The sequence below is a fragment of the Maylandia zebra genome, linkage group LG1 (genome assembly GCF_041146795.1).
Source record: "Maylandia zebra isolate NMK-2024a linkage group LG1, Mzebra_GT3a, whole genome shotgun sequence".
NCBI classification, from domain to species: Eukaryota; Metazoa; Chordata; class Actinopteri; order Cichliformes; family Cichlidae; genus Maylandia; species Maylandia zebra.
Window position 1 is genome coordinate 2,753,992 of NC_135167.1, and position 25,877 is coordinate 2,779,868.

Below are 25,877 nucleotides of genomic sequence, written 5' to 3' on the forward strand. Positions count from 1 at the left end.
CTTTGAATACAAATAAACATAAATATGTTTATTCATATTAAAATGATACCAGCCAGAAACTGAGGTAAAGCACAACTGGTCCCCTTTGAAGGTTTTTGCTAAATCATTGCAGACGACTACAAAGGAAGCCTTTTGCTTAATATTTATTATAATAAAGACATTATTTGGAAAAAAGGTGTCTGTTGTGTTGTTGTTATAAACCTGAAAAGGGCAATAGACCTATCAATCAACCAACCAATCAATCAGTTATCAACTGTTCAAAAATCTAATCATTTCTAGCAACTTAAGCTTTTTTAGGACTCAAAGCACATTTATTTCTAAATTCTTCAATTAAAATATTTATTTCAGACATGCCAGTTAAGTAGCAGGTGCTTAAATACTTCACAATATGGATCAAAAGGAGCCGTTTGAAAATCTAGACGTTCTAATAATTAAACCCGCACATCTAAAACGAATGAAAATGCAGTTACTCAGTATGAATTACCTGAATTACCCCAAACACAGTCCATTTCTTTACTTTAACCTTTTTAAAGCAAAAGTTTCATACTAGCCATCTGTTAGGATTACTAGATTGATGTATGTTTCTTATTACAACCTTTTAAATGAATACTCCAGCTTTTACTGCACCTTCTTGGAGACTTCTAAACACATAAATATAGAGAAAGTCTTCAGCCCTGTTCTTCCTGCCATGTGCCATTCAGTCAGTATCATACAGAAGAACACAGACCTGGTGCTGGAGGACATTGAACAGGAAGAAGTCAAGGAAACAAAGCCGGAGGTGAAGGAAGAGCCACAGCTGGAGAAGAAAGAGGATGTGAAGCCATCCAAAAAGGAGGTGAGCCTGACCTGACCGCATGATTGTAACACACAGCTCTGAGCCACACCAGTGTAATATGCTCACTATGAACATAAGTATTTTAAATCAAATTGTAGTTCTGCCACAGGTAACATGGTACTAACATGGTACTAACCCATGTGGAAGAATGGTATGGTAGCAGCTCTGCAGTCGTAGTCCCAGAAAGGCATGACAGCACTTCAGTTACCAGTACATGTCCTTCAGGATATCAGTATCCCAATGCCATGGGACAATCAACATGGTAGTACCAGTGTAGGCACTGTGTCTATTTATATGGTACCATGTTTGGTATTATGGTTTCACAGTAACTACAGGGCACTCTACTATGGTAGCACCAAAGTAATGGCAGCACTTCTATTACCACTGTAGTAAAGATTGTAGATGGTGTATAAACTTTTGTCCTTAAGAACAAGGGTCCAATAACCCCAGTGGCATTTGGAAGGATAAGTGTTAATACCAGTGCTGGTACTGTGGCCATCTAAATGTTACCACGGTCATTTTTGAATTAACACTTTCAGTGGGAAACTGGTACTACCAGAATAAGTTATTTAGTAAGCACTTTAGGTACTGCAGCACTTCAAATACCACTGTAGTACTGGTTGTATCATAGTATGTTTTGCAGACCCAGGATACCAGTATTCCAGTACCATGGCAAAAGTGAAATGGCAGGAGAACTGTAAACACTGTGGTAAATAGTGTGATATATGACAGCAGTCCCCAACCTTTTTTGCGCCATGGACCGGTTTATGTCTGACAATGTTTTCAGAATCAGACTCCAGTCTCAGCACTATGGGGAAGGATAAGGTAATACTAACAAAGGCCTTGTGTAAATGTTATCATGGTGCTACCAGAGTTCATTAGGTGACTGATGACTGCTCGAGTGAACTGTTGCTAAGTAACTAAAATCATGGCTGGTTGCAGACTGGAGATGCAGAATCACAGGTGGATGAGTTGAGTCCACTGATTGACAGCATCAAAAAGGAGGCTGGAGAGGCAGTCCTAGCTCACATGGAGGAAAGGTTAGCCTCAGTCTTTTGTCTCATATGTGCAATAAGGATGATGATGATGATGATGTCTCTTGGGCGTTCTTGGGGAGCAATTTTAGCAAGATGTCTTTGTTATTTAAGTCACATAAATTCTTCTATCCATGACTATTGATTGATCTTGTTACAGGCTGCAGCAGGAGCGTCTGGAGGCAGCTCGTGTGGCCGAGGAGATGGCCAGAAAGGCAGCGGAGGAGGCAGTCCGCCAGCTCGAGGTGGAGCATTCAGCTAAGATTGTAATAGAAACACTACCAGAGTCCAATGAACAGTAAGTAACATCAATTCAAAACATCACGCATGAGCAGCGCCATGGCAAAGTGCTCTAACCTATGAGCTTATTGGGATTTATCAAAAAAGATCCTTGTTGTATCTCAAACATCTGAGCAGTAGTATGGTAAACAGAAAACAGTCCAACGTGACCTGAAACCTCGAATTGCTCCTGTTTGCTTTGAACAGGCTGCCCAATATCCTGGAAGAAGAAAATGAGGATGATCCAGAGTAAGTTTCCTTTGGTGAAGCCCAAATAACAATGCTGTGGGTCTTACATGCTGCTTTTGTGCTCCTAGCTTAGGCTGCTGCAGCTTTTATATCACCTGAAAGTGATGGGACAGGTGAGACAATGTTCTTATCTCAAACACAATCCACATAGCACTTTATATTCCAAGTGTTGGGTTGAACAGTGTGTTAAATAACTTACATGCTACTGCTGAACTCCTATCAGCAACATGTACGCTTTCATGAAAAGAGAAATTTCCCAGCTCTCTTTGATGCCTTTAACAACAGGCTGGTTTCTCTCATCTTTGATTGCACTCAAATCAAAGGATGCCACATTAGCTAGCAACATTAGATAACAATAACTAGAAAAAAATCTTTTTCATCTAATGAATGCTGTCTAGCCAAATTGAAGTGTGGGGAAATGAGGATTATCGTCAGCAGAGCATTTTATTGATGGGGGCTCTTTGATTGAAAGCTGTCAATCTTGGCTAATATAAGCAAACACTAGCTTACTTGTTAGTCTTAAAGATTTGTAAGCTACCTCACACACCTCACTCCCAGGGCTGTTTGTGCAGATAAATTAGTTTTTTCTAAGTTACTTTATCAGCTAACATTAGCTAACATATTTAGCTAATAGTGTTATATTTAGCTAATAACACAGCTAACATATTTCTGTAGATAGCTATGTAAGCTAAGTTAGCTAGCTAGCTAACCGTAGTGTCCTCAAGTTACTACTTGAGAAAATCGCTGGAATGTAAATGCTTATTGGCTAGTTGGCTACATCTAAGTTAAAAACAACTGCTAACACTAACTAGTACTACATGTAACATTATACTGTACTGACCTTAGCCAACAGTAAGTCATGTAACAACACAAAGCCAAGGTGTATGGCATCAATGTCACTGTACAGGACATACAGGTCATACAGACCCCTGATGTCGGTGTGTCATTCATAACAGCTGTTTTTATGTCACGCCATCTGTAAGATCCTTCCCTGAACACTGACCTTCCACATCAGTCAGGTTCCGCAAACCAGTCGACTAGTTATTAAATGTCAAAAAAAATAAAACCTTGAAAAATTCCAACTTCTATATGTTATAATTATGAGAACATCTAAAACAATTAGAGCACGAAATCGTAAAAATACTATACATTCAGGTCCCATTCAAAGAACAGGCTGTTGGAATAGGAAGCGTTATTGTTGGATTCAGCCTGTTTTTCTTTAAATTGATAGAAAATTGATTTGAGATCGCTGCTGTCGCTCTGTGCGACTTGTTTCTGTTCTTGTAGAGTTATGAAATATTTTATCAACATTTTCAACATAAGGCCTCCAAAGGTTTGCTGTGTGCATATCCATGTGTCCATGGATAACAGTAGTGTAGTTTGTGGACAGTTTCTGCTGGTCTAGCCTTTTTAGTTTAACAGCAGGCTTCATCTTCATGCACCTTCGCTGCTCTCTGCTTAGCTCTGTCGCTACCGCCTTTAGCTTCAGAATGGTTGAAAGATGAGCTCAGCTGTCTCAGGTGTCTGACTGGGACTCTCCATCTTATTTAACATTTGCTGCACGCTGTTCAGGTTACAAAACCTGCAGGAGGACAGTGAAGACAGCACAGAGAATCAGAGTCCTGAGGAAAATAAAGTGACAGAGGAAGATAAAATCAAGACCACTGTTGAGGAAGAGACTAAATCTGATCAGTAAGTTTGGTCATAGAATTTGGTCTGCTTGTAGAGTAAGAAACTAAAAGATACTCAAATAGTTTGCACACACAAGTGTGCACTAAGAGGCTGATGTGCCTGCTGGCATTATCAGATTTATGAAGCTTTAAACCTTTTACATCTTTTTAGAGCAAACTGAAGTCCTGCCCCGTTCCTGGCTGGTATCTCTTCTTTTTAACAGGTGTTTGTTCGAACTTGACTCGCTGCACTAAGAGCTGAAATCAGTTTTGTCACTTGGAGAACATCCTGAAGGATAAAACCAGAGGGCCGCGCAGTCAGTTCTCCCATAGCTTTTTCCTCAAACTTGGTTCACAGCTCGTTTACTTTTCCATAGCACTAATGTTGCCTGGGTACTAAAGAGTCCAATGTATTTGCAGGAGTTGGTTGGCCAAATAAAACACTACCCGGTTTTATTTGGCTCCTTTCTAGCGCCAATGAATAAGACCTAACGAGAAATGGTCATTTCAAATCTTCAAGTTGTCATTCGGTTGTTAAACTAAACTTTCAGCGCCTTGAGGTAACTGGTATTGTGATTTGGTGCTACAGAAATAAAATTGAATTGAATTAAACTGTATACCCAAGATGAATGTTAGAGACTTTTTTTAAAATTTGCCATGTAGTTAAAACAAAATCCAGCCCTTCCTATGATGGGTCACTGATGACGTCCAGCCTACACATTGTTTAATTTCCTACATGTGTTTTGGCCATACAGTGCTTCTGTGAAAACATTTTAAATGTGTCACATCAGTGACACCTGTACATAAATGCATATTTATAAAAAGTTCAAACCTAATCTGCACCAGCGTAGCCAGCTGTCATAACAGCTCGGCCCCAAAAAGCACAGCAGGCCAGACTTTGAACAACACAACCTCACACCACAGGTTTAACCTAAGAAGCTGATTCCTGTTGTTAACGGTGAATGTCAGACACAGCCAGCTGAAGTAGCTCAGTTGGGAGAGCGTTACACCGTAGATCTAAAGGTCCCTGGTTTAATCCTGGGGTTTGGTAAGCAGACAATGGGCAAGCTTTTGGCAGCTGGATAGTGTAGTGGTAAGTTTGATTCCTTCCGAGTATCCAGTAAGGGTCCTGGCTAGGTCCAAAGGAATGGTAAATGGCCTGTATTTGTATAGCGCTTTTCTAGTCCCTAAGGACCCCAAAGCGCTTTACACATCCAGTCATCCACCCATTCACACACTGGTGATGGCAGCTACATTGTAACCACAGCCACCCTGGGGCGCACTAACAGAGGCGAGGCTGCCGGACACTGGTGCCACCGGGCCCTCTGACCACCACCAGTAGGCAACGGGTGAAGTGTCTCGCCCAAGGACACAACGACCGAGACTGTCCGAGCCGGGGCTCGAACCGGCAACCTTCCGATTACAAGGCGAACTCCCAACTCTTGAGCCACGATCGCCACGAATGCCCTGGAATGGTGTGGCTACGTCTGCAGCTCGGACGCAACACATTTTCACTGCATGTTGTACTTGTTTCGTTACGCTGACAAAGGCCTGACTTCAGCAAACTGGCATGATGGGTTCACGTGGAGTCTCCTGGTAAAGCTCTCTTTGGTCTCCAACAACTAACTTTCTGTCGTTAGATGTTTCCTTTGTTGTATGTATAGAGGGGCTTTCAGAGTTTATGGTTATCCAGAAATCAGGGCAGGACTTTGGTTCAAATAGTTTTTATGCCCAGACGTTTACTATGCACTACTCCTGTAGAAGTTGCTTCTTTCAGTTTTTCCAGTGATTACATTTACCTTTTATTTTCTGCTGCGTCTTGCCTACTTTTCTTCTGTGAATCAGGGCAGATCTCAAAAGGTAGGTTGGATTTTTTTATAGGCGGTATAACCACACAGAATAAAGCAGTTCTGTTTTTGTCAGCCAGCTACTGTGTTTCACCTGCTTCTGGTGGCTTCATTATGGTTAACTATAGTTGAAGATTCAGTCCAAGATACAGCCAAGAGGGCACATTTTGCTTTGTATAATCGATTACCTTGATTACTTAGAACAAAAAAATACTAACAGGCCCAGACACAGCCCAGTGTTGTCTTCTTTAGCAGTGTTGCTTGAACAGGGCAGGTATTGTAATCGATTATATTGATGTTCCCAAATAATGCTGACAGCATCCTGTTATTTCTAATATAACCGCCAACAATTAACAAAATAAACCAAACTAAACTGGCTCACCATTTCTAGAAAGAATTTGATGTGTTTAAATGCGATTCGTGTCCTCTGTACACACTTACCCATAATAACAACGTTATCCAGTGAACGGCAAAAATGAGAAAAGATCTCACCTCAGATATTTGCCCCATGGGGTTCAGGGTACAACCTTATGCCTGAATGTTTGACCAGTTGCAAACATTTTGTCTCATAATTTAGAAAAACAGGACCCAAGAGTACAAATGTCAGTATTTCCCTATCAGATCCTTCCACAGTAGATTATACCTCAAACAGAAGCCACTTACATTGCAATTGTAAGTTTTCCTGTGCCCACGTGCTTCTCATAGGAAACTCACTGAGATATTCACCTCACACTGTAAACTCTGACATGAACGTTGCTGTGAATTGTTGCTTGTCAGTGCAGATGATGTCAGTGGAAGGATCAGCTCTGCAGCTTTTGTGCAGGTCTGGTTCGCTCTTCTATGATGTTAATGACGGCTGCTCTTCTTCACCAGGTGCATGGTAGACGTCTGCCCAGCTGAAGATGAAATCAAAGCAACAACTCAAGTGGAAAAGGTGGAGCCTGCTCCAGACAAAACCCACAAGCCCCCAACTCCACCCACTGAATCTGAAGCACCAGAGGAAGCCACTCCTTCAACAGATGCAGAACCAGTCTCCCAACAACCTGAGCCACTGCCTCCAGAAACTCCACCCACTACCACGGATCAGGTGATGGTCTCCTGGATTCTGCTTCAGTAGATGGTAGTTTGATCCAAGCAGAAGAGTTCGAGTATGTTGACAGGTGAGCGGTAGATTGACAGAAGGGCTGTTTGATCTAGTTTCCTACCCTCACCTTTGGTCATGAGTAGGGATGGGTATCATTTAGGTTTTATCCGATACCAGTACCAAACCGGTACTTTTGAAATGGTGCTGGTGCTTAAACGGTGCTCGAACTGGTGCTCGAACTGGTGCTTAAAGAATGGAGAACACACACTTTGTCCAAAAACCTCGTTTAGCTGTCTTTTTGTAAAAAGATAACAATGTTAGCCTTTTCTGCAGCTATGGGGCATATATGGTATCACTCTTGGCTGGAAGCAGTGCTTAAACAATGGAAAAAACACAAACTTTGTCCTAAACCTCTCATGTTTAACTGTTTCCCAATTTTTCTTTGGTCATTTTAGCCTTTTTGGCCAGGGTGAAGGGAGTATCTGCCATCAAACAAGAAGACAGCCGCATGTAACTACGTCTGTGTTTGCTAGTTCACCTTACATGCATTAATGTAATAACGTGGTTAGCCTACTCAACGTAAATTACACACGAACAACATTAAGCTACTCACGCAGAGAAGAACGGCTGCTGCTGCATCATCATCCTCATCATGTCTGCTACACTGGCAGGGCTAGGGGCCAGGACTCTCCTCTTTGGGTTCTTGGGGGATATTGCTAACTCCGGGTCCGATAACAGGCACCACACCCGCAGTAGATGTGCTCGGTGTGAGGTCTCGCAGCAAGCTATCAAATACGGCGCATTTCTCGGCTTTTAAAAAAATGCTATGCGTCGCCAGGTGTTTCATCAGATTTGAGGTGTTACCTCCTTTGACAGTATCACAGTATCAGCTTAAAGCACTTGTTGCTGCTGAGTTTGCATCTTTTGCTGTGAAGTACAGCCAGACTTTGACCGCTTCGCCTTGGGCATTTTTAATCTGTAGCTCTGCTCTAAAAGAACGGACGTACCTGGGCCTGCCTACTACGCTCGCAAAGGTAAAATGATTGGCTAGAATCCAAAGTGTGTGACATCTCAGTAAAAAAAAAAAAGGACCGAAATAAAGCACTGAAATGTGCGCTGCTTTTCGGTCTGGTTACTACCGTTTATGTCAGAACCGGTGCCATCATGGCACCGGATACCGGTACACATCCCTAGTCATGAGGTAGTGACCCAAAGAATGAGATCGAGGACACATCCTGTGGAAAAGAGCTTCTCCTGAAGGGACTCTGGACGGAAGGGGAGGAACTCATTTAGAGTAGAGCCATGACTCCTACACACTGAAAAGGAGCCACCTGCAGTGGTTCATCATTTGCCCAGGATGTCTCCTGCATGCCTGCTGCATGTCGAACCAGGAGGAGACCCCATGTGAGGTAGAACCAACACAAGCTGGAGAGATTGTCTCTCGACTGGTTGGGAATGAATCGGTGTCCCTCCATGAGCTTGAAGGTGGAAGAGTACAGAGGGAGGTGTAGCTGAGAACCTGAGGAATGTAAGGAGGAATGTACAAAAGACCGAGTCAAAGTGGCTCTGAATCTTTGTGGCTTCTTTCCCAGAGAGCAAGAGGAAGAACCTGGTGAAAGTCAAAGAGACAATCTAGGAACTTGAAGAACTTATTATTGGAGGACACATTAGAAAAAGTTCTGGACTTGAAAGATCTGCTGACCTGGTGCCAGATACCACTGGCATTGTTATTTATTGGTCTTAATTTTTTTGGTATGTTCTCACTTCCTAAACCAGCACTCTACAACCTGAATTATACGTACTTCGAAGAGTTAATCTCTGATTAATTTCTTCTGATTATCCCAGATATTTCACCTAAAATGTCAGAAAGGAGTTCCAGCTGCTTGACTTTGTCCTGAGCTTTCAGTGTATTGAGTGGTCTCCATCAGAGGACCGAGCTGGCTAAGCTGTCGTGGAGATCAGTCTGTTGGTGTTAAAGGTCATTAGTTCGTGTGGACGTCGGTGAGAAATCCAATTCCTGTGGTTCCTTGGAAACAGTTGGAAAAGAGCATCTCTACTTGAGAATCACTCACTGGTTTTCTAAGGAAATTTCAACCATGTCATGTTCCTGTGACTGCAGGGCGGATTGACAGTTATATCTTGTTTTTAATAATTGTTTTCTTCTTAATTCTCAGACCAGCACAGCAGAAGCAGAAGAAGGTGGATGTGGAGGTGAGACTGAAAAATCAGGTTTTATCTGTTCGGTCTTCTTGTTTCTCTTGTTCCGACTGCTCTCTTCATGGATTTCTTTGCCCTTCGTTACCTTCACTGGTCCGGTTTTAGGACCCTAACGCTAACCCTTCTCACTGCTGTTTCTCTGTCTAGTTCCTGACATTTGCTCTCCGATAAAGAGCTTTCTGCTTCGATTCCCTCATGCTGCCGAGTGCCTGGAGAGCTGCACAAAGCTGATGCGTAACCATAACCTCACCCCTCCCACGCTGTCCGTGCCGGCACCACCGCCAGAGCTCACCCAGCTGACCCAGGAGCTGTTGCAGCTCACCAAGCAGGCGCAGCAGTGCTGTATGAGCATCTACAGCCGCTTCAGGGGCCTTAACTCCAAGTCCCAGGATCCTTAGCAGCCGTAACCCCCACCCCCCTCCAGCAGACTCCTAGAGACACCTTATAGATTATAGACTAGATAATCTGTGTAGATCGAAACCTTTGAAGTGCCAAACCAAACAAACACACTTCCAGTGCCTCCGAACGTCCTATTTCCCCCTCATCCTCACTCCTATCATGCTCTGCAGCTCTGATGTGCTTCACCATCAGCTGCCAACTAAGCGCGCCACAGGTAATCAGGAGGAGGTGGATGTCTGAGCTGCTGTAGGCTGTGTGCTTGTCCCTTTGCTGTTTTTAATGAGTCGTTTAGAGCTGAATCACCAACAAAACTGGGCAACAGAATCTCCATGTTTACCTCGCGATAGTCTGTGTGATGGGATTTGTTACTGAAGAGTTTTTTATCTGCCACGTTGTTGCCCCTGGTGATGGATTTTCATGAAGCAGCGTGATGAATAACTCTTGTAAACACCACACATCTGTAAACTGGAGAACACACTTGGCCCGTAAACGTATAAAAATTTATATATTTATTTAAATACACATTTTTCTTACCATAAAACCTCATCAGTTCTTTCTTTTTTTTTCCTCTGGATGTGTCCAGAGGCAACAATCAGCATTTTATCATCTACAAATAAATGAAAGCAGAAGTTTAAAGTTGCGCTGGTGCTTTGGAAACAGCAGTTTAACACGTCGACCTGAAATGCGGTTCAGTTGAGGGCGAGTTGATTCGTGTAGGAAGACGTTGCCTGAGGTCCAACTGCATTTATTTTCTGGTCCTCAGAAAACTGCAGTAAACGTTTGGCTGAAGCTTCAGAGCTGAAGGTGGAGGCGATGGATGTGATGGAAGGGAAAGGTCTGAACATCCCCCAGATTATCACCACCCCAGAACCAGAACCGAACAATCTCACAGCCCCAGAGCTCAGGTAACACACAACGTGTATGCTGCTGCTCACGGCCTTCAGGGGGCGCTGTTACCACGCTAAGACATGTAAATGTATGAAAGAATCCATGTTTAATGTCTGTGTTATCCTGTCTTCATGTCCAACTTTGCATCCTTTCATGGTTGTTCTTGTCCTGCTAAAAGTTGCTGAGCGAAACATCTAACAGCTCCAAATATGATTAAAAACACAACTCTGAGTTAAAATCAATGTAAATGGTTTCCTTAAATCTTTCTTTAGCTCCATCCTTTCTGAAACTGTTTGAACTGATTCATATCTCCATGTTCAGAGGCCTGCACACCAAAGGACGTTTGACATACCCATGTTATCACTGTCAGGGTCAGAGGTCACCTGAAGGTGGTCTTCAGCTCCATAAGTTAACCCAGTTAACCTTCAGCACACAAACATCCAAGGAATTTTACAGGAATGGAGACGTGCTTTTCCAGAGATCCGATTGGCCAGTAGGTGGTATTTTTGTATCTGCTGATCTCAAAGATAACCAGAAATCTTCAGATATCAATGAAATTCCTCGACGTGTAGCAACAAGAGACGGAATAAACACGCAGTGGGCGGGTCCCAAGTCAATATTCTCGCAACTTTAATGAAAGCAGGCACCAATGGGAGCAAAGAATATTTGTAAATGACCAGTAGTGACAAACACTGCTGGTCAATACACACTACAATATACACAACTTTGTCAGTATTGACAAGCAGAGCAATGCACGGTTGCTCTGCTTGAAGGGTCTTCATCCCAAATCTTCCTGCGCAGTATCGGCCTCCGATGGTCTTTGAGGTAAGTCGTATGTTCAGATGACGTCTCGGTGGAATAAAAATAAAACAGAGCTACACGAAGCCAAAATCTTTAAAGCAGTTTTTAACCCAAAGAATTAAATTAGAATCACTTTTCACAGTGGTTCAGTCTAAATATCAGGAGAGCAAATCAATATGCTTTCAGATGTGTGGCCACAACTGAAGATTAGCTTCAGAGAGTCTGACAGTGTAAATGTAGGGGAGTACAGAGCTCGAATAAAAGCTTTGTGAATCTGAAACTGTGTTTGAAACCATTAATGAAGCTGACTTGTTAATCTGGTCGAAATTAGAAGCTGGTCTCGCCGCTCAGCAGCCGTGTGAGTAACGTCTTGGGTGGTTATTGGGGCAGTTATTCTAAGGCTACTATCTGAATGAGTCAGTGGAGAGTCTTGACTTTATTGTCATTGATCACTGAGACCAGTTAACAACAGTTTAAAGAGCTTTTTTTCTGCTTCTACTACACAAGTTAGACAACCATCAGTTGATTCAGGGGCCAATGCGATGTTCTGTTGTACCACGATAAACACATCTTTAAGATTGTCTGTCTCCACAGACGGTATGTGAGCATCATATGGACACCTGCGCTTTTGGTGAACTTCTCTCACTATAGTACAATAGTACTGTGACCTCAAAGCAGCCATATTATTGGTCACATGATGTCATTAACCCATTTAATCCCACTGGCAAAATTTTTTGCCGTTTTAACCCTCTATGACACAAAAAGTAAACATATTGTGTGTAGGGGAAGTCTAAGGAGTAAAATTATTTTGCAAAAGGCTCCAACAGCACAAACACGGTGCAGAGGTCCAGTTCAGGGTTCACCATCCCCCTCTGTCACAGAGGCCACGCCCACTAATATTGCAAATTTTAATCCCGATTGGCTCTCTGTTGAAAGAGCAGACAAATTTCTGTCCAGGACTCCCGTCTGGTCCCTGTCTGATGAAGATAAAAGCAAGTCTGAAGTCTGTGTTTGAACTCACAAGAGCTTCGGGTTCTCTGTGGGCCTTGAAACACCAAGCGTCTCCTGGAAATGTTGAAAATGATTCACAGTTTCTGATTTGACTGAGCTCTCTTCAGTATTGTGATTGGTGCTGTTGTTGATTTGTTGAGCTCACTAACGTTTTAGAGGCATTTTTTATCGTGCTGTGTTCTGGATGGAGGGACTTCCTTTAACCTCAGTAAGAGCATCAGTCTCTGACAGCTTTAATGTGTTCTGCCATTCTGAATCTGGACTAAATGCAGGCTGGAACATCTTATTGTTTCCTCTCCACGTGTCCGTGTTGATGTCTGTAGTGTTGCAGGTGATGTGTCTGCAGACGAGGACGATCCCGAGCTGCTGAGGGTCGGTTTGAAAGTCTGGTCCACTCAGGGAGACCACCTGTCTGCAGACGACGAGTGAGAGAAACCCCACAGACTCACAATGAGCTCCCTGCTTCCATCTGTCTGTCCACCATGTTTACCTTCCCGTTCTTCCTCCTGCAGGACACGTCCGCTGTCGGCGACCAGCGTCGGCAGCGTGGTGGTCCAGGACCGCCTCAACGAGCTCGTCAGACTGTTCAAAGGTCGGACGGAGCGGCAGAAAGAACGGCTGATCGACCCGGACGAATCGGAGGAAGAAAGTCCCGCAGCCTGTACGTAGAAACCGGTTTCACGAGTCAGGTCGAGTCAGAAGCTTTGATAAGATAGAACCAAATCCTGCATCAAAACGCCGCTGCAGTGGTTTGCTCAGTGATTGTATGAGTTTAACAATATTCGTGCATGAAGGATTTGAATAAATGATGAGATTAAACAGTTTGCATCAAATACTGAATGATTTTCAGCTGCATCAGTGTAAAACCATCAAAATGATGTTCTCGCGCTTCCTGTCTGATCCCTACAGCTCCAAGCAAAGCTCCGCCTCCCCCTCCTCCCCCGCCTCCCCCGGGAGAGGAGAAGAAAGACACAGCAGGAGGAGGAGAAGAGGAAAAGGAGGAGGAAAAGGAGTTTAAATTTGAGCTTCTGGGATATGAGGTCAAAATTCCCAATCTGCCCAAACTTCCCCAGATGCCTGGCTGGCTCCGAGCCATCCTGGAGTACCGCTTCCCCTCGAGCATCGACCCGTTCACCGGTGAGAAATCGAGTTCTCCATCACCGCACTTTTCAGGACAGCCATATTCACCCACTGCTTCAGCTTCTGGAGTTGGGTGGAGATGAGTTTCAGGGGTAATTTGTGACAGAAGGGAAGGGGAGGTTTACAGGATGGCAGTGAGACCTGCTGTGATTCGTTGGCACAGACACAAACACGGGAAGCCGAGCTGAAGATGTTCAGATGTTTATTGGGAGCGAGCGTCCATCAGGGGGACAGCTCAGAGAGGCTCAGATGGTTTGGACATGTGCAGAGGAGGGAGGGTGGAGGATGAAGACGGAGCTGCCAGGAAGACCTCAGTGGAGGTTCATGGATGTAGTGAAGGAGGACTGCAGGGGGTTGGTGTGACAGAGCTGGTGTGGTGGCCCCTAAAGGGAGGAGCCAAGAGACAAAGAAGTAGATTGTTTCCCCGTTGAATGGCAGTGCGCACCTTGCTTTGGTGTCCTTTCACCTTGTCGTGCACCTCTGGATCTTCAAACTCTGGCCCAGCAGGTGCAGCTCGGTCTTTAATATCTTTTCAGAGATAGATCAGTGAGGAGCTCAGAGGGTCCCAGACGAGTGAGAGGGCGATGCTGCAGCAGCATCAGGGCACCTTCTGGAGCAAAGTGTAAAACACAAGCTGTGCAGTCTCTCATGTATCCTGTGGAGGAGACACCTCAGAAGGTGCAGAGAGGCCAGAACACCGTAAGTGCCTGTATCAGGGGTCACAGGGATCTGATGATGTCACACTTGACGCACTGACCATAAAGTTTTAAGGTTGGATCGAAATTTGATTGAACTTGATTTTTATTTGTGGGACGTGGACGAAGTCAGAGGAAGTGAAATCTGGTGAGCAAAGGTCACGCTGGTGGCCAAAAAGTTTCTGAGCTGGTTTGAGATGAAACATGACGCGTCAGGTGAGGTCATCCCCCCGGGTCAGACTGTCACCGGGGGGGACGAATTTACGATGCGCTACACAAAGATCAGGTTCTTGGTTATCTGAAGTTCAGGTCACCACAAACAGGTGGCGCTGCAGTAAGAACATGAAGTTAAATGATAGTCAGCTCTCTGCTACCAGGGTTTTTTTATGGGTTCTTCTTTTTCCGTCATGTACGGAGGTCAGAGAGACGTTTGACTGTGGATTTCTGCCCCATAGACCTGATCTACGTCATCTGGCTGTTCTTCGTGGTGGCGGCGTGGAACTGGAACGTATGGCTGATCCCCGTCCGCTGGGCGTTTCCTTACCAAACCCCCGAAAACATCCACCTGTGGCTGCTGGCCGACTACACCTTTGACTTCATCTACATCATTGATATCCTCGTCTTCCAGCCCAGGTTGCAGTTCGTCCGCGGAGGAGACATCGTGGTCAGCAGAAATGAAACGATAAATAAAACTTTGATTTTATCTCATAAACTCTCACAAACACCTTTGATCTGGAACTTCTTTTCCACAGTGCGACAAGAAGGACATGAGGGAGCACTACATGACCACAGAGAGATTTAAGGTGAGAACTTTGGGCCAGGGCCACCTGGTGGATGGTAAAGGTACTGCAAGCGGGCCACAGGAAGTTAGAAAATACAATGAATAATTTAAAAAAAATTATGTTTTAATTGGGTTTACATTTTAATATTCCCTTTTTAAAAAACAAATCAAATCACTTAAAATAACAAACGTTATTCTCCCTTTGACCTTTTCTCAACCCGGAACTCTCTTTTTTCAAATAGCAGGAAAAACTAAAATGATGAGATCAAAAATAATAATAAAGAAACACAGCTGTCACTAAAGCTTCGGCTGGGATAGAAAAGATTTTCATATTTCTAAAACTGCTGCATTCATCTGAAGTTTAGGATCTGCTGTTGTATATAAAAACCATAACTCTCTGTGGAAGCCTGCATTCTCTCTAACGTCCAGCAGGGGGCGAATGTAAAGTCTGACCTCAGTAAACACAGTTTATAGTCTCAGTCTCTAGTTTTAAATATTAGTACATTAAAGTTGATCTTTATTTTGTGAATCATGGTCACATTACAGGGGAAAAGTGATAAAGCACATTTATGAGGTCTGGCTTCAAAAATCTAAGATGCCAATGGACAAGTCTTAAAAACAGGACCAGTGGGTTTATAAGATGTATAAATATAAACCGGTTTATAAAATCTGGCTTCTAGTGATGGCTGATGTATCTGGTAATGGTCATAATGTGGATGCTAAAATATGTGTACGCTGCTGGAAAAAAGATGTTATAATCCTATAGATTCATGAATCCTAACAAAACAAACGAGTCTGCATCTTTGATATTTTTGCGTCTTTACATTGTGCACATAGTTTTTTAAACTCAGCACAACCTCAGCTGTCTCCGTACTTTATATTCAGGTTCTCTGAATATAAAGTATGGATTGATTCAGATCTCTAGAACTTCTTTAACCCTTTGGTTTCCCCCTGGTGAGTGTTTGCTGTGTGCTTTGCAGATGGACATCATCAGCCTGTTTCCTTTGGAGGTATTTTACTATTTCACTGGAGTCAACTCTCTGCTGAGGTTCCCTCGCCTGCTGAAGGTCAGAAGGTTTTTCTGCTTTGTTCACAGCTGATCTTTGTGGTCGGGATGAACAGCTGACCTCTGTTTTCCTCTCTCAGTACATGGTTTTCTCTGAGTTCAACGACAGAATGGAATCTGTGATGAAGAAAGCGTACATCTATAGGTGAGAAGGTCTCCAGCCTCACTCTCCACTGTTTGTCCTGGACATAACATCACTCAGGATCACTGTTCAGGTTGGAGGTGTGAAGGTGAAAATGTAAAGAAAATGTTTTAAAGACCTCAGCAGTGACCGGTGTCCACCTGTTCCTGTTCCTGTGTTTGATGTTTGAACCCATCCTGGCACAAAATACCAAGACGCACCCAAAATTTGTAGGTCTTCAGATCTTGTCCCGTATAATTTGAGGCGTTGTTGATGACATAATGAAATCGTCATCACAGCATCAAACACGCCCGGAGGCAGTAAGTAAACATAAGCCCTCAATTTCTCCACGTAACAGGCACGATGGTCACCCTGGAAGTGTTTCACTTCATTGCTGAGGGTGTAGTTTGTCCCGTTTACCTTCAGCAGGTTTATCAGTCGTTTAGGTCTCAGTCACACAGGCTTGCAGTCCATCCAGCAGCCTTTTGTCTTTACCGAAAGCATATTCCCTGACTGGCTGGTGAGTGGTTGCTGGCTGTTGCTGGATGTCATCAGTCCCAAAGAGTGCGATGCACCAAAACCGTCCATAGGATTGCTGCGGTCGTCTGTTATTTGATGGAAGACTCTGAATTGTCTGTAAACACTAACTGAATTCTTAGCTGCAGTGAAACTTGAAAAAGTGCAAGAAATGGAGAACGTTTGCCTCCAAGCCCATAATGCCAAGATGTGTACAATCAGACACATGCAGTCCTACTGTGAGCAATAACCAGGAAACACCAGGAACTATTCACAAACCAGTCAGGGAAGCACATTCTATATTTGTTACTAAGTTAAGTTACTTGAAAAAAGTAATCAGTAACTAATTACTGATTACTTCCCCCAAAAAGTAATCCCGTTACTTTACTGATTACTTATTTTCAAAAGTAATTAATTACTTAGTTACTTTTTAAAAACACGATTTACAACCTGAATAGGTGATAGAGCGATAGATCTTTCAGCCCAATTCTACTTTTTCTGCATAATCCATCATACAAAATGTAATCAAATGGAAAAGTCTCTTTTTAAAACTTGTTTTATTAGTTTTAATCTTTTAACTTTATGCATCAAGCAAAAATTTAATTATATGCAACATTCTCTGACTGGAAGAAATTTGTTTAACATTTAAACCTATTTTCTGCACATTCCAGCACATAAAATAAAATATTTTTTGTGTTTACTTTCAAAGTAAGTAAGTAAAACACTGCAGAAAATAAATCAAATCAAAGACTCAGCGGTCCTGTTGCTCTATTTTCACCTGTAAAGCAGGAGTGGGGTAGGCGGAGGTTTACCCTGGTGCAGGTGAGCTGCAGCGGTCAGTTGAAGAATCCGGGGGGGGTGATCGTGGCTCAAGAGTTGGGTGTTCGTCTTGTAATCGGAAGGTTGCTGGTTCGAGCCCCGGCTGACAGTCTCGGTCGTTGTGTCCTTGGGCAAGACACTTCACCTACCACCTACTGGTGTTGGCCAGAGGGGCCGATGGCGCGATATGGCAGCCTCGCCTCTGTCAGTCTGCCCCAGGGCAGCTGTGGCTACAACTGTAGCTGCCTCCACCAGTGTGTGAATGTGAGAGTGAAAGAATAGTGGTATTGTAAAGCGCTTTGAGGGGTCCCAATATAAATGCAATCCATTATTATTATTAATCCGCGAGTTCCTCTGTGAGTTTCCCATTACGTCGTAGCTACTCGGTGCTTGTTGGAAGTTTGGGGGTTTTTTTCGCTGTAAAAAGAAGTTTTCTTCCCACACAGTGAGCAACGGACACTAATGTTTTTGTCACTTTTTATGGAATCAAACTCAAAGTAAGGTCAGTACTTCCACGCTTTAAACGCTGCACGCTCATACTCTCTCCTGCACTCGATATATGATCCACTGTTGACCTGCACACAGCTGTTGTCACGAACGTCGCACTCGCTTACGTCACTGTCATGAGACATTCTCGCAAAAAAAATCATGGTTTTAGTAACGCAGCAACGCAGCGTTCCTACGGGAAAGTAACGGTAATCTATTTACCGTTTTTGCAATAGTAATCCCTTACTTTACTCGTGACTTGAAAAAAGTAATCAGATTACTGCCCATCTCTGATTACCGGAGGTTCCCAGAAGGTTGCCAGTCTTGTCTCTAGCTCTATATGAATCTTCACACATCTAAACTGACAAGTGATGATGTCACAAACCTCGTTAAACTTCTTTTCTCCGATCAGGATAAATGTTTTTTTGACTCTGCCCTGTAAGAAATATTTACCTCAGAGATCATAGAAAATATGAAAATAGCAACATAAAAATGGTAAAATATTACATTTAACAGCATAAAAATATAAAATACACACCCAGAAAAACTATTTTATTCTTTTACTTTAGTTTAGTTTTCAGTGGCAGGGTTCAGGGACATGGTGCAGTTTTTTCAGCTGATAAGAATGGTCATCATTTTAGTTTTATTTTGATGGGAGAAGGTTTTGTCATTTAGGCACCAAAAAATGGCCAAAAGAGTTTTTACCCAGAGCAACAAAAACAGTGTACCATCTGCAAAAAGCCTAAATGCATTCGTAGTGGCCCCAGTTTGGATCCTTGAGGAACGCCCAGGTTAAATATAATTTATTTCAGTAGATCTCTTTCTTGTTGCTGTTCTTGAATTTTTGATGTTATTTTTGTTTCTGCCGCTGTATGTCAGGGTGATCCGAACCTCAATGTACCTGCTGTACTCCCTGCACATCAACGCCTGCCTCTTCTACTGGGGCTCCGATTATGAAGGACTGGGATCCACCAAGTGGGTCTACAATGGAAAAGGCAACGCGTAAGAATTCAGATTTATATTTTTGCAATAAGAAGGGTTCAATGTTAACGATGTGAGACTGATTCTGTCTGTTTCTGGATGTCAGAATGAGGAAGAAAGAGGAAATCTGAATATAGAAGAGCCATAACTGTTTGCTCTTCAACAGGGCAAACAGACTGTATGGCAGTTACGTCATCTGTAAAACTGGAGCAGTGTGATCGTGCTTCATTTTCACTATGTCTGATTTGGTTATAGTTGTAGCTCAGACATCAGTGGACAGATCTACTAACATCAGGGTCACCGACTTATTGTAACAAAACCTTTTATTCACTGTAATTGACAGGAAATTTCTGATGTGAATGTGTTATACTGTGTCTCTGATCCACAGGTGATGGTTAGTTTGGCCTCACAGCTGTGGCTGGGTTATTGATTGAATTTACCCATATAATTAAATTTTAACTATCACAGATTCGTCAGCTTTATGTTGCATTTTGCTGAAATCCTTGAAGGAATCAAAACCCAGTAGAAGTTTGAATTTTAAAATGTTCTAGGTTCTTCAAATCAGGTTAGAATATCTTAAAAGTGCATTTCCACTAAACTAAAGCTGAAGCTCTTCATGAATCGATGGACTGTTTTCATTCCTGCAGGTACATCCGCTGTTACTACTTTGCCGTGAAGACGCTGATCACCATTGGAGGACTGCCCGACCCAACCACTGTCTTTGAAATCTGCTTCCAACTCATTAATTACTTTGTTGGCGTCTTTGCTTTCTCCATCATGATCGGTCAGGTCGGTAAAACCACCATTTACAGCTCTGCTTCTTTTTGGCCATCCATGACCTAACGTGGTTCCGCCCCCTTTGGTTTTTGGTGCAATGTGTCAGATGAGGGATGTAGTTGGAGCGGCGACTGCCGGGGAGAACTACTACCGTGCCTGTATGGACAGCACGGTTAAGTACATGACCTCCTACAACATCCCTCGCGAGGTCCAGAACCGCATCAAGACCTGGTACGACTACACCTGGAAGAGCCAGGGCATGCTGGGTAAGAAATGTCTGAGAGAAGCTGTCTGAGACCTGGTCCCTGAACGCCTCGAGTTCAAAGTAACAGTGAGCATTGTGGTGTCCCGTGTGCAGATGAGCAGGAGCTTCTGATCCAGCTTCCCGATAAGATGAGGATGGACATCGCCGTGGACGTTAACTACGCCATCGTCAGTAAAGTCGCCCTGTTTCAGGTCAGAAACGGCGAATAAAAAATAAAAACATTTTTATACACATGAATGCATAAATGTGTGTGTGTGTGTGTGTGTGTGTGTGTGTGTGTGTGTGTGTGTGTGTGTGTGTGTGTGTGTGTGTGTGTGTGTGTGTGTGTGTGTGTGTGTGTGTCTCAGGGCTGTGACAGGCAGATGGTGTTTGACATGCTAATGAGGCTCAAGTCTGTCGTGTACCTGCCCGGAGACTTTGTTTGTAAAAAGGTAAGAACGCACCTGTCGAGCCGGCAGAGGTGTTACTGAGCTGATGGTGACACAGACTGTGTGTGTGTGTGTGTTTGTGTTTCAGGGGGAGATCGGCAGGGAGATGTACATCATCAAGCAGGGCGAGGTTCAGGTGGTGGGCGGTCCTGACCTGGAGACGGTGTTCGTCACCATCAGAGCCGGCTCGGTGTTTGGAGAGATCAGGTCAGAGCTGCTTCCCGTCATCCTGTTAAACAATTAAAAACCTGCACGTGGCGGCTGCAAATAAAGACGTTCAATCGTTCTCAGGATGTGCGGCTGGGCAGCACGCCAGACTGAAATATATTATAGATATATCATCATACTGTGATTATGTTTTGTTAAAATGATAAAAATAAGACAACTTTCATACCACAGAGGGAGAATGAAATTTACCCAACAGGGTGTTAAATGTTTCAAAAAAGTGAAATCATGTCAGTAGATTAGTTTTTCATGATCAATAATCATAATAAAGGATGTTTTGAAAAAACTCTCTGTGGTCTCTGATTGGTCAGTCTGCTGGCGGGAGGCGGAGGAAACCGGCGCACAGCCAACGTGAAGGCCCACGGATTTGCCAATTTGTTCATCCTGGATAAGAATGACCTGGCAGAGATCCTGGTGCATTACCCCGAGTCCGAAAAACTGCTGCGCAAGAAGGCCAAGTAAGACCGAGACCCTGTTAGAGCGGAACGCAGTTTAATTATTTTAATCCAAATGCGAGTCCTTTCACACCGAATTACGACATTTAAACACAACCAGCTCGTCTTCGAGTCAGCATCTTTACTCTCGCAGCAGCAAAGACTTCAGCTACAACCTTCTGGTTTATGGCTGCCATCGTAACCCCAAGAAACCTTCTTGGCATTTTTAAAGCATATTGTCAGGGTTTATTGGGAAGTTAAGGTGGAGAACTATTACAGAACCTGCTAACCTGCAACACGTTGTCCAAACCACGGCCGTCGGGTGGAGAGACAACGAGGTTAGTGTTTGCGTCCCACCAGCTCTGTTTTATAAACAGCAGTAAAGACTCTCACACTGAGCTGGAAGGGTTAGGTCCTGTTGTCCTGTCACAGTAGGAACACTATTATTAATAAATACTGATTCACTGCATTCATGACCTTGCAGAGTCTGTAGAGACACACTTATGTTACCACAGTTTACAGATGAATACCTGAGGACAGATTTGTACTTTAACCAGCCGGACTCTGGTCACCATCCGGCTGGAGGCGGATCCAGCATGTCAGTAAAGCAGCCCCACTTGCTAATAACAACCATCAGTTAATAGGAGGCTGATTGTTTCTGCTGCTTCCTCAGCTCGCCTTCCTCTCGTTTGTCTGATCTCTCTGTCCGGGACAGGATTAGACTCACCTCTAATCAACTCACGGCGCTCGCTCTAGTTTGTGTTTGAGAATCGGGTCAGCTCATTGAGGTGATCCACCTTCCTTTATCTGCTCAGTCAGGCCATGGCGCTGAAGCAGACCGGCCGGAGCCGCGGCAGCCGCCGGAGCTGCTGAATGTCAGATTGTGGAGGTTTGGAGATGTAGGAGCAAGGTTTTCAGTTTCTGAGCTTGTCTGGACTGCCGCCCTGTGTTTGTCTTTGTGCAGGAAGATGCTGACGAAGGACAAGAAGCCGGAGGAGAAGGAGGAGGGTAAAGGTGCAAAGACAGTCATCCCGCCACGACCGGACACACCAGAAATGTTCAAGGCCGCCCTGAAGGTGACGGAGCAGGCAGGCATCGAGGGAACCTTCGCCAAGCTGAAGAAAGTATACAGACCGTCTGAGGCGGGAGAGGCACAGGTAGGCCAGCATCACCACATCACCTCTGTGCAGCTGCAGGGAAGGAAGGATAGATAGATAAAGTGAGGAGACTGAAAGGTTCTTTTCAGTGCTTTATTCAGTGACTCCACCAGAGCAGCTTTGAATGATTCACAGTTTATAATAAGCCACCTTAATCTGATGCTGCACTGTTGTGGAGGCCCTCACGTTATCCCTTGTCTGAAATGAGCTGTTTAACTCCTCCTCTTTAAACCAGCTTTATTCTGACTGGGTCTTCTTCATAGACAGAAGGTTTGATCAGCAGGTGGGAGGGGCTACTGCGTCCACTGCCATATTAGGAATATCAGTAATGTGTCAAAACTGAAATGAAACGATTCATGTCCTAATGCGTGCTGATTGGTAAGAAACAGATTTAGAACATCATCCCTTGATAGAAATGTTCATATAAAAGCTAATTTGCTCGTTTGTTTTCGGGAAACATTCACCTCAATCACTAAAACTGCTTGACCTTAACTTACTTGATAACGTTAAACGCTCTCAGAACCTGGATCAGCTTTTATTTTTGTGCCCACATAGAGTTTTCTCAAATTAGCAGACTCCATTTCTTAGGTAGAGGTAGCTAACGTTAGCTAATGTTAGCTCATGTCAGCTAATGTTAGCTAATGTTAGCCATGGAGTTCTGTAGAGGAGCAAAGCACCTGGGAGACAGCACAAACTAGGAGGGAAGGAAGGAACAGTGGGGGGCGGTAAGGAATTTTAGAAAAAAAGTAGAAATGATGAAAGAAAGCAAGGAGGAGGTGAGGAAGGAAGTAACGGTGCAAGGAAGAAAGGAAATAATAAAGAAGTGAAGAAAGGAAAGGTGGAAAGAAAAGAAAGCAAGGAAAGAAGGGAGGAAGGAAAAGAGGAAGGAAGGATGTTTGTGAAGGAAAGAGGAAATAAAGGAAAGGAGCAGTTAGAAAGGAAGAAAGTGAGGAAGGATGGAAGGTAAAAAGAAGAAAAGAAGAGTGGGTAGGAAGAAAGAAAAGATGGAAGGAAGAAAGGAAGGGTGGAAGGACAGGAGAATGAAAGTTGGAAAGGAAAGAAGGAATAAAGAAAAGCATGAAGGAAGTAAAAAGAAAGACTGGAAAGGAAAGATGGAAAGGAAGGAAGATAAAAGGGATCAAAAATTAATCGTGGGTTTTTCAGGATTTGGATTTTTCCTGTGTGTTTTGGAGACGCCCTTAGAGACCAGCAGCAAAGGAAAGTCATTTTGTCCTCCATCTTTCATCCTGTCCTTTCCTTCTTTGTTCTTCAGGCTCCTCCCTCCATTTCTCCAATCCCGCCCCCTTCTCCAATGCACCGCCGGTCTCCGGTACCCCTGAGTCCAGCTCCGGAAGACGGAGAGGAAACGGTGGCAGAAACAGCCGACAGCTCGGTCATCATCAGGATGACGCCGCGGCACAAAGGGGAGGAGCTTCTCACCGTGGAGATGAAGGCAGGAGAGAGAGGGGGGGAGGAGGAGAAGGAGGAGAAGGAGGAGACGAAGGAGAAGGAAGAGGAGCCGTCAAAGGAGTGAGCTGACAGGAAGCTGCTGCCCTCCACCTGCTCCAAGGAGGAAACAGGACACTCTCAGGTGTAGGACATGCTTCTTCTTCTGTGGTGGATTTTATTGTCACAGAAAAACACATTTCATCTAAACTGTCACATGACAGGAAGGAAGGAGAAGAATGATGTAAATGAAAGGAAGCAGGAAATAAAGCAAGGACGGAAAGAATACTTCCTTCTTTTCTTCCTTCCTCCCACCTTAATTCAGGTTTTTTCAGGTCTCAGAGCTTCAGAGAACTTTGATCTCACGGAGGTTACTGTCTGGCTGCAGTACCGTCTTTGGCCACACGAACTGACTTACATGTACCAGCCATTAGAACCCAGAGGGGCGCTGTTTCACCACGCAGGAGGAGTGTGTCTGTAACAGAAATGATTAAAGAAACTCATTTTCCCAGAATCCCCGGTTTCTGTCCTGCAGCTTCTTAACCACTGACTTTCTGGGGCCCTCCCTCAGCTGATTTTAGAGGCATGTGTTGGGAACTACAGGAAGCAGCGGGAAGAAGAAGAAGAAAGGCGTGAGCTGCGTCTTCTTCATGTAAAAACAGACTGAACATGTATTTGTGGCGTGTGAGAGATCTGACAGCCGCTGATTGATTTTCCACCGAGAGCTGCTCGATAACGCTGTCTGACATCAGCTGAGCTCTGAGGACATCCAATGATTTTAGCCGGCAGCTTCCAGGTCATTCAGGGTCACCAGGATGACGGTTCAGGGTTAGCGGGTCAGTTTGGACCTCTGAGTCATGAGGTCTTCATCAGCACGCACAAAAGTGCAGCATATATTTTAATGTCTGAACATGTTGCTTTTCCTATAACACAGTAAAAAATATCATAGTTAGAACAAATGGTTCACTGTTTGAACTCTGGAAGCTTGTTTCTATCATAGAAAAAAAGATTTTCTGCCATTTATGAACCAAAATTTGCCCAAAAAGTTTGACTAAGTAAGATAAAATTTGGGGATACTGAACCTGAAATTTTGAATTTATGATGTAAAAAATGTACTGAAACAAGCTTCTGTTCATAACAAAAACCGCACATGAAAAATCTAAAATAAGCAATTAAAAATGAAATCATGAGGCAAGCTTTAATACAATAAAGCCTACAGTCATTTTAGCTGTAGCTGCTGGAGGGCGCTGCTGAGCTTTATGATAGGATAAAGAGCCTGGGGGTAGAAGCTCCTGCCCACAGAGCTGCTGCAGTGTTTATACAGGACAGGAAAAGCTTCAGGAAGCGCAGGAAACTGTGTCGGCCGAGCCGAGAAAAAGGCGGGAAAACAGAAACAATGCAGCACAGGAAGCTTCGTGATTACTGCTGATTGTCGAGAGTAGAAGAAGAAACATGTGACAGTGCTGCTTTGGCTCAGAATTCAGGTTTTATTGTATTTGTACTGAAGCAACGACGTCACTGTAAGAATTAAAAACCAGTTTGTAAATAAAATGATTATAACGAGCGTCTGTGTTTCAGCTAAGATTGCTGCACATTTCATTTCTTCATATTTTGTAGGGAAACATGCAAACACACATGGAAATAAAGGCAAAATCAGAGTTTGCGCGACTCCGGTGAGCTTAAAGCGAATATTTGGTGTAGCACCTTTATTCTCAGGGCTTCTTGAAGGATGTTCAAAGCTCTTCTTTGGGTGTTTCTGCCTTTCCTTCTGTTCTCTGTCAGGATGATCCCACACTGCTTCAGTAACGCTGAGGTCCGACTCTGGGGAGGCCGACCCATGACCGATAGACCAGGTGTGCTTTTACGGCATTGTTATGCTGAAAATGAAGCTGCTGCCAATATGCACATAGTAATAAAACCAGACATAGCAATAAAATAAAAAATAATAATGAATCAGTTATCCACAGAGTTAAAAGCCAGGGAATAAAAATAGGTTTTTAACAAAGACTTAAAACTGGCACTGATGCAGCCTGTCTAATATGGAGAGGAAGGTTATTCCAAAGCATCGGCGCAGCAACAGAGAACGCTCGGTCTCCTCTAAGTTTCAGCCGTGACTTTGGGACCGAAAGCAGCAACTGCTCAGCTGACCGAAGGGAACGAGTGGGGACGTGGGGCTTCAACAAATCAGACAAATAAACAGGTGCCAGACCATTTAGAGATTTAAAA

General features: G+C 43.8%; 1 protein-coding gene across 6 annotated transcripts in view; it reads left to right on the forward strand.

Moving 5' to 3' along the window:
* cngb1a (cyclic nucleotide gated channel subunit beta 1a) overlaps nt 1-25,215 on the forward strand; it is a 36,928-nt gene extending 11,713 nt beyond the window's left edge. For 2 of the 6 annotated variants that reach the window (XM_076885491.1, XM_012923129.5), the window contains 25 exons: nt 702-835; nt 1,778-1,875; nt 2,030-2,167; nt 2,356-2,397; nt 3,970-4,089; nt 5,913-5,927; nt 6,788-7,001; nt 9,173-9,209; nt 10,378-10,519; nt 12,638-12,739; nt 12,827-12,975; nt 13,224-13,451; nt 14,605-14,813; nt 14,902-14,952; nt 15,911-15,997; nt 16,077-16,141; nt 18,818-18,940; nt 19,567-19,708; nt 19,803-19,962; nt 20,055-20,152; nt 20,309-20,392; nt 20,478-20,596; nt 20,926-21,072; nt 22,013-22,205; nt 23,479-25,215. In XM_076885491.1, coding sequence (XP_076741606.1) covers nt 702-835; nt 1,778-1,875; nt 2,030-2,167; nt 2,356-2,397; nt 3,970-4,089; nt 5,913-5,927; nt 6,788-7,001; nt 9,173-9,209; nt 10,378-10,519; nt 12,638-12,739; nt 12,827-12,975; nt 13,224-13,451; nt 14,605-14,813; nt 14,902-14,952; nt 15,911-15,997; nt 16,077-16,141; nt 18,818-18,940; nt 19,567-19,708; nt 19,803-19,962; nt 20,055-20,152; nt 20,309-20,392; nt 20,478-20,596; nt 20,926-21,072; nt 22,013-22,205; nt 23,479-23,739 — 3,158 coding nt within the window. In that variant the 3' untranslated portion in view covers nt 23,740-25,215. The remainder of the gene's footprint in view (nt 1-701; nt 836-1,777; nt 1,876-2,029; nt 2,168-2,355; nt 2,398-3,969; nt 4,090-5,912; nt 5,928-6,787; nt 7,002-9,172; nt 9,210-10,377; nt 10,520-12,637; nt 12,740-12,826; nt 12,976-13,223; nt 13,452-14,604; nt 14,814-14,901; nt 14,953-15,910; nt 15,998-16,076; nt 16,142-18,817; nt 18,941-19,566; nt 19,709-19,802; nt 19,963-20,054; nt 20,153-20,308; nt 20,393-20,477; nt 20,597-20,925; nt 21,073-22,012; nt 22,206-23,478) is intronic. The other 4 variants (XM_012923130.5, XM_076885520.1, XM_012923133.5 and 1 more) reach the window with 4 other exon arrangements.
* The last annotated feature ends 662 nt before the right edge of the window (nt 25,216-25,877 follow it).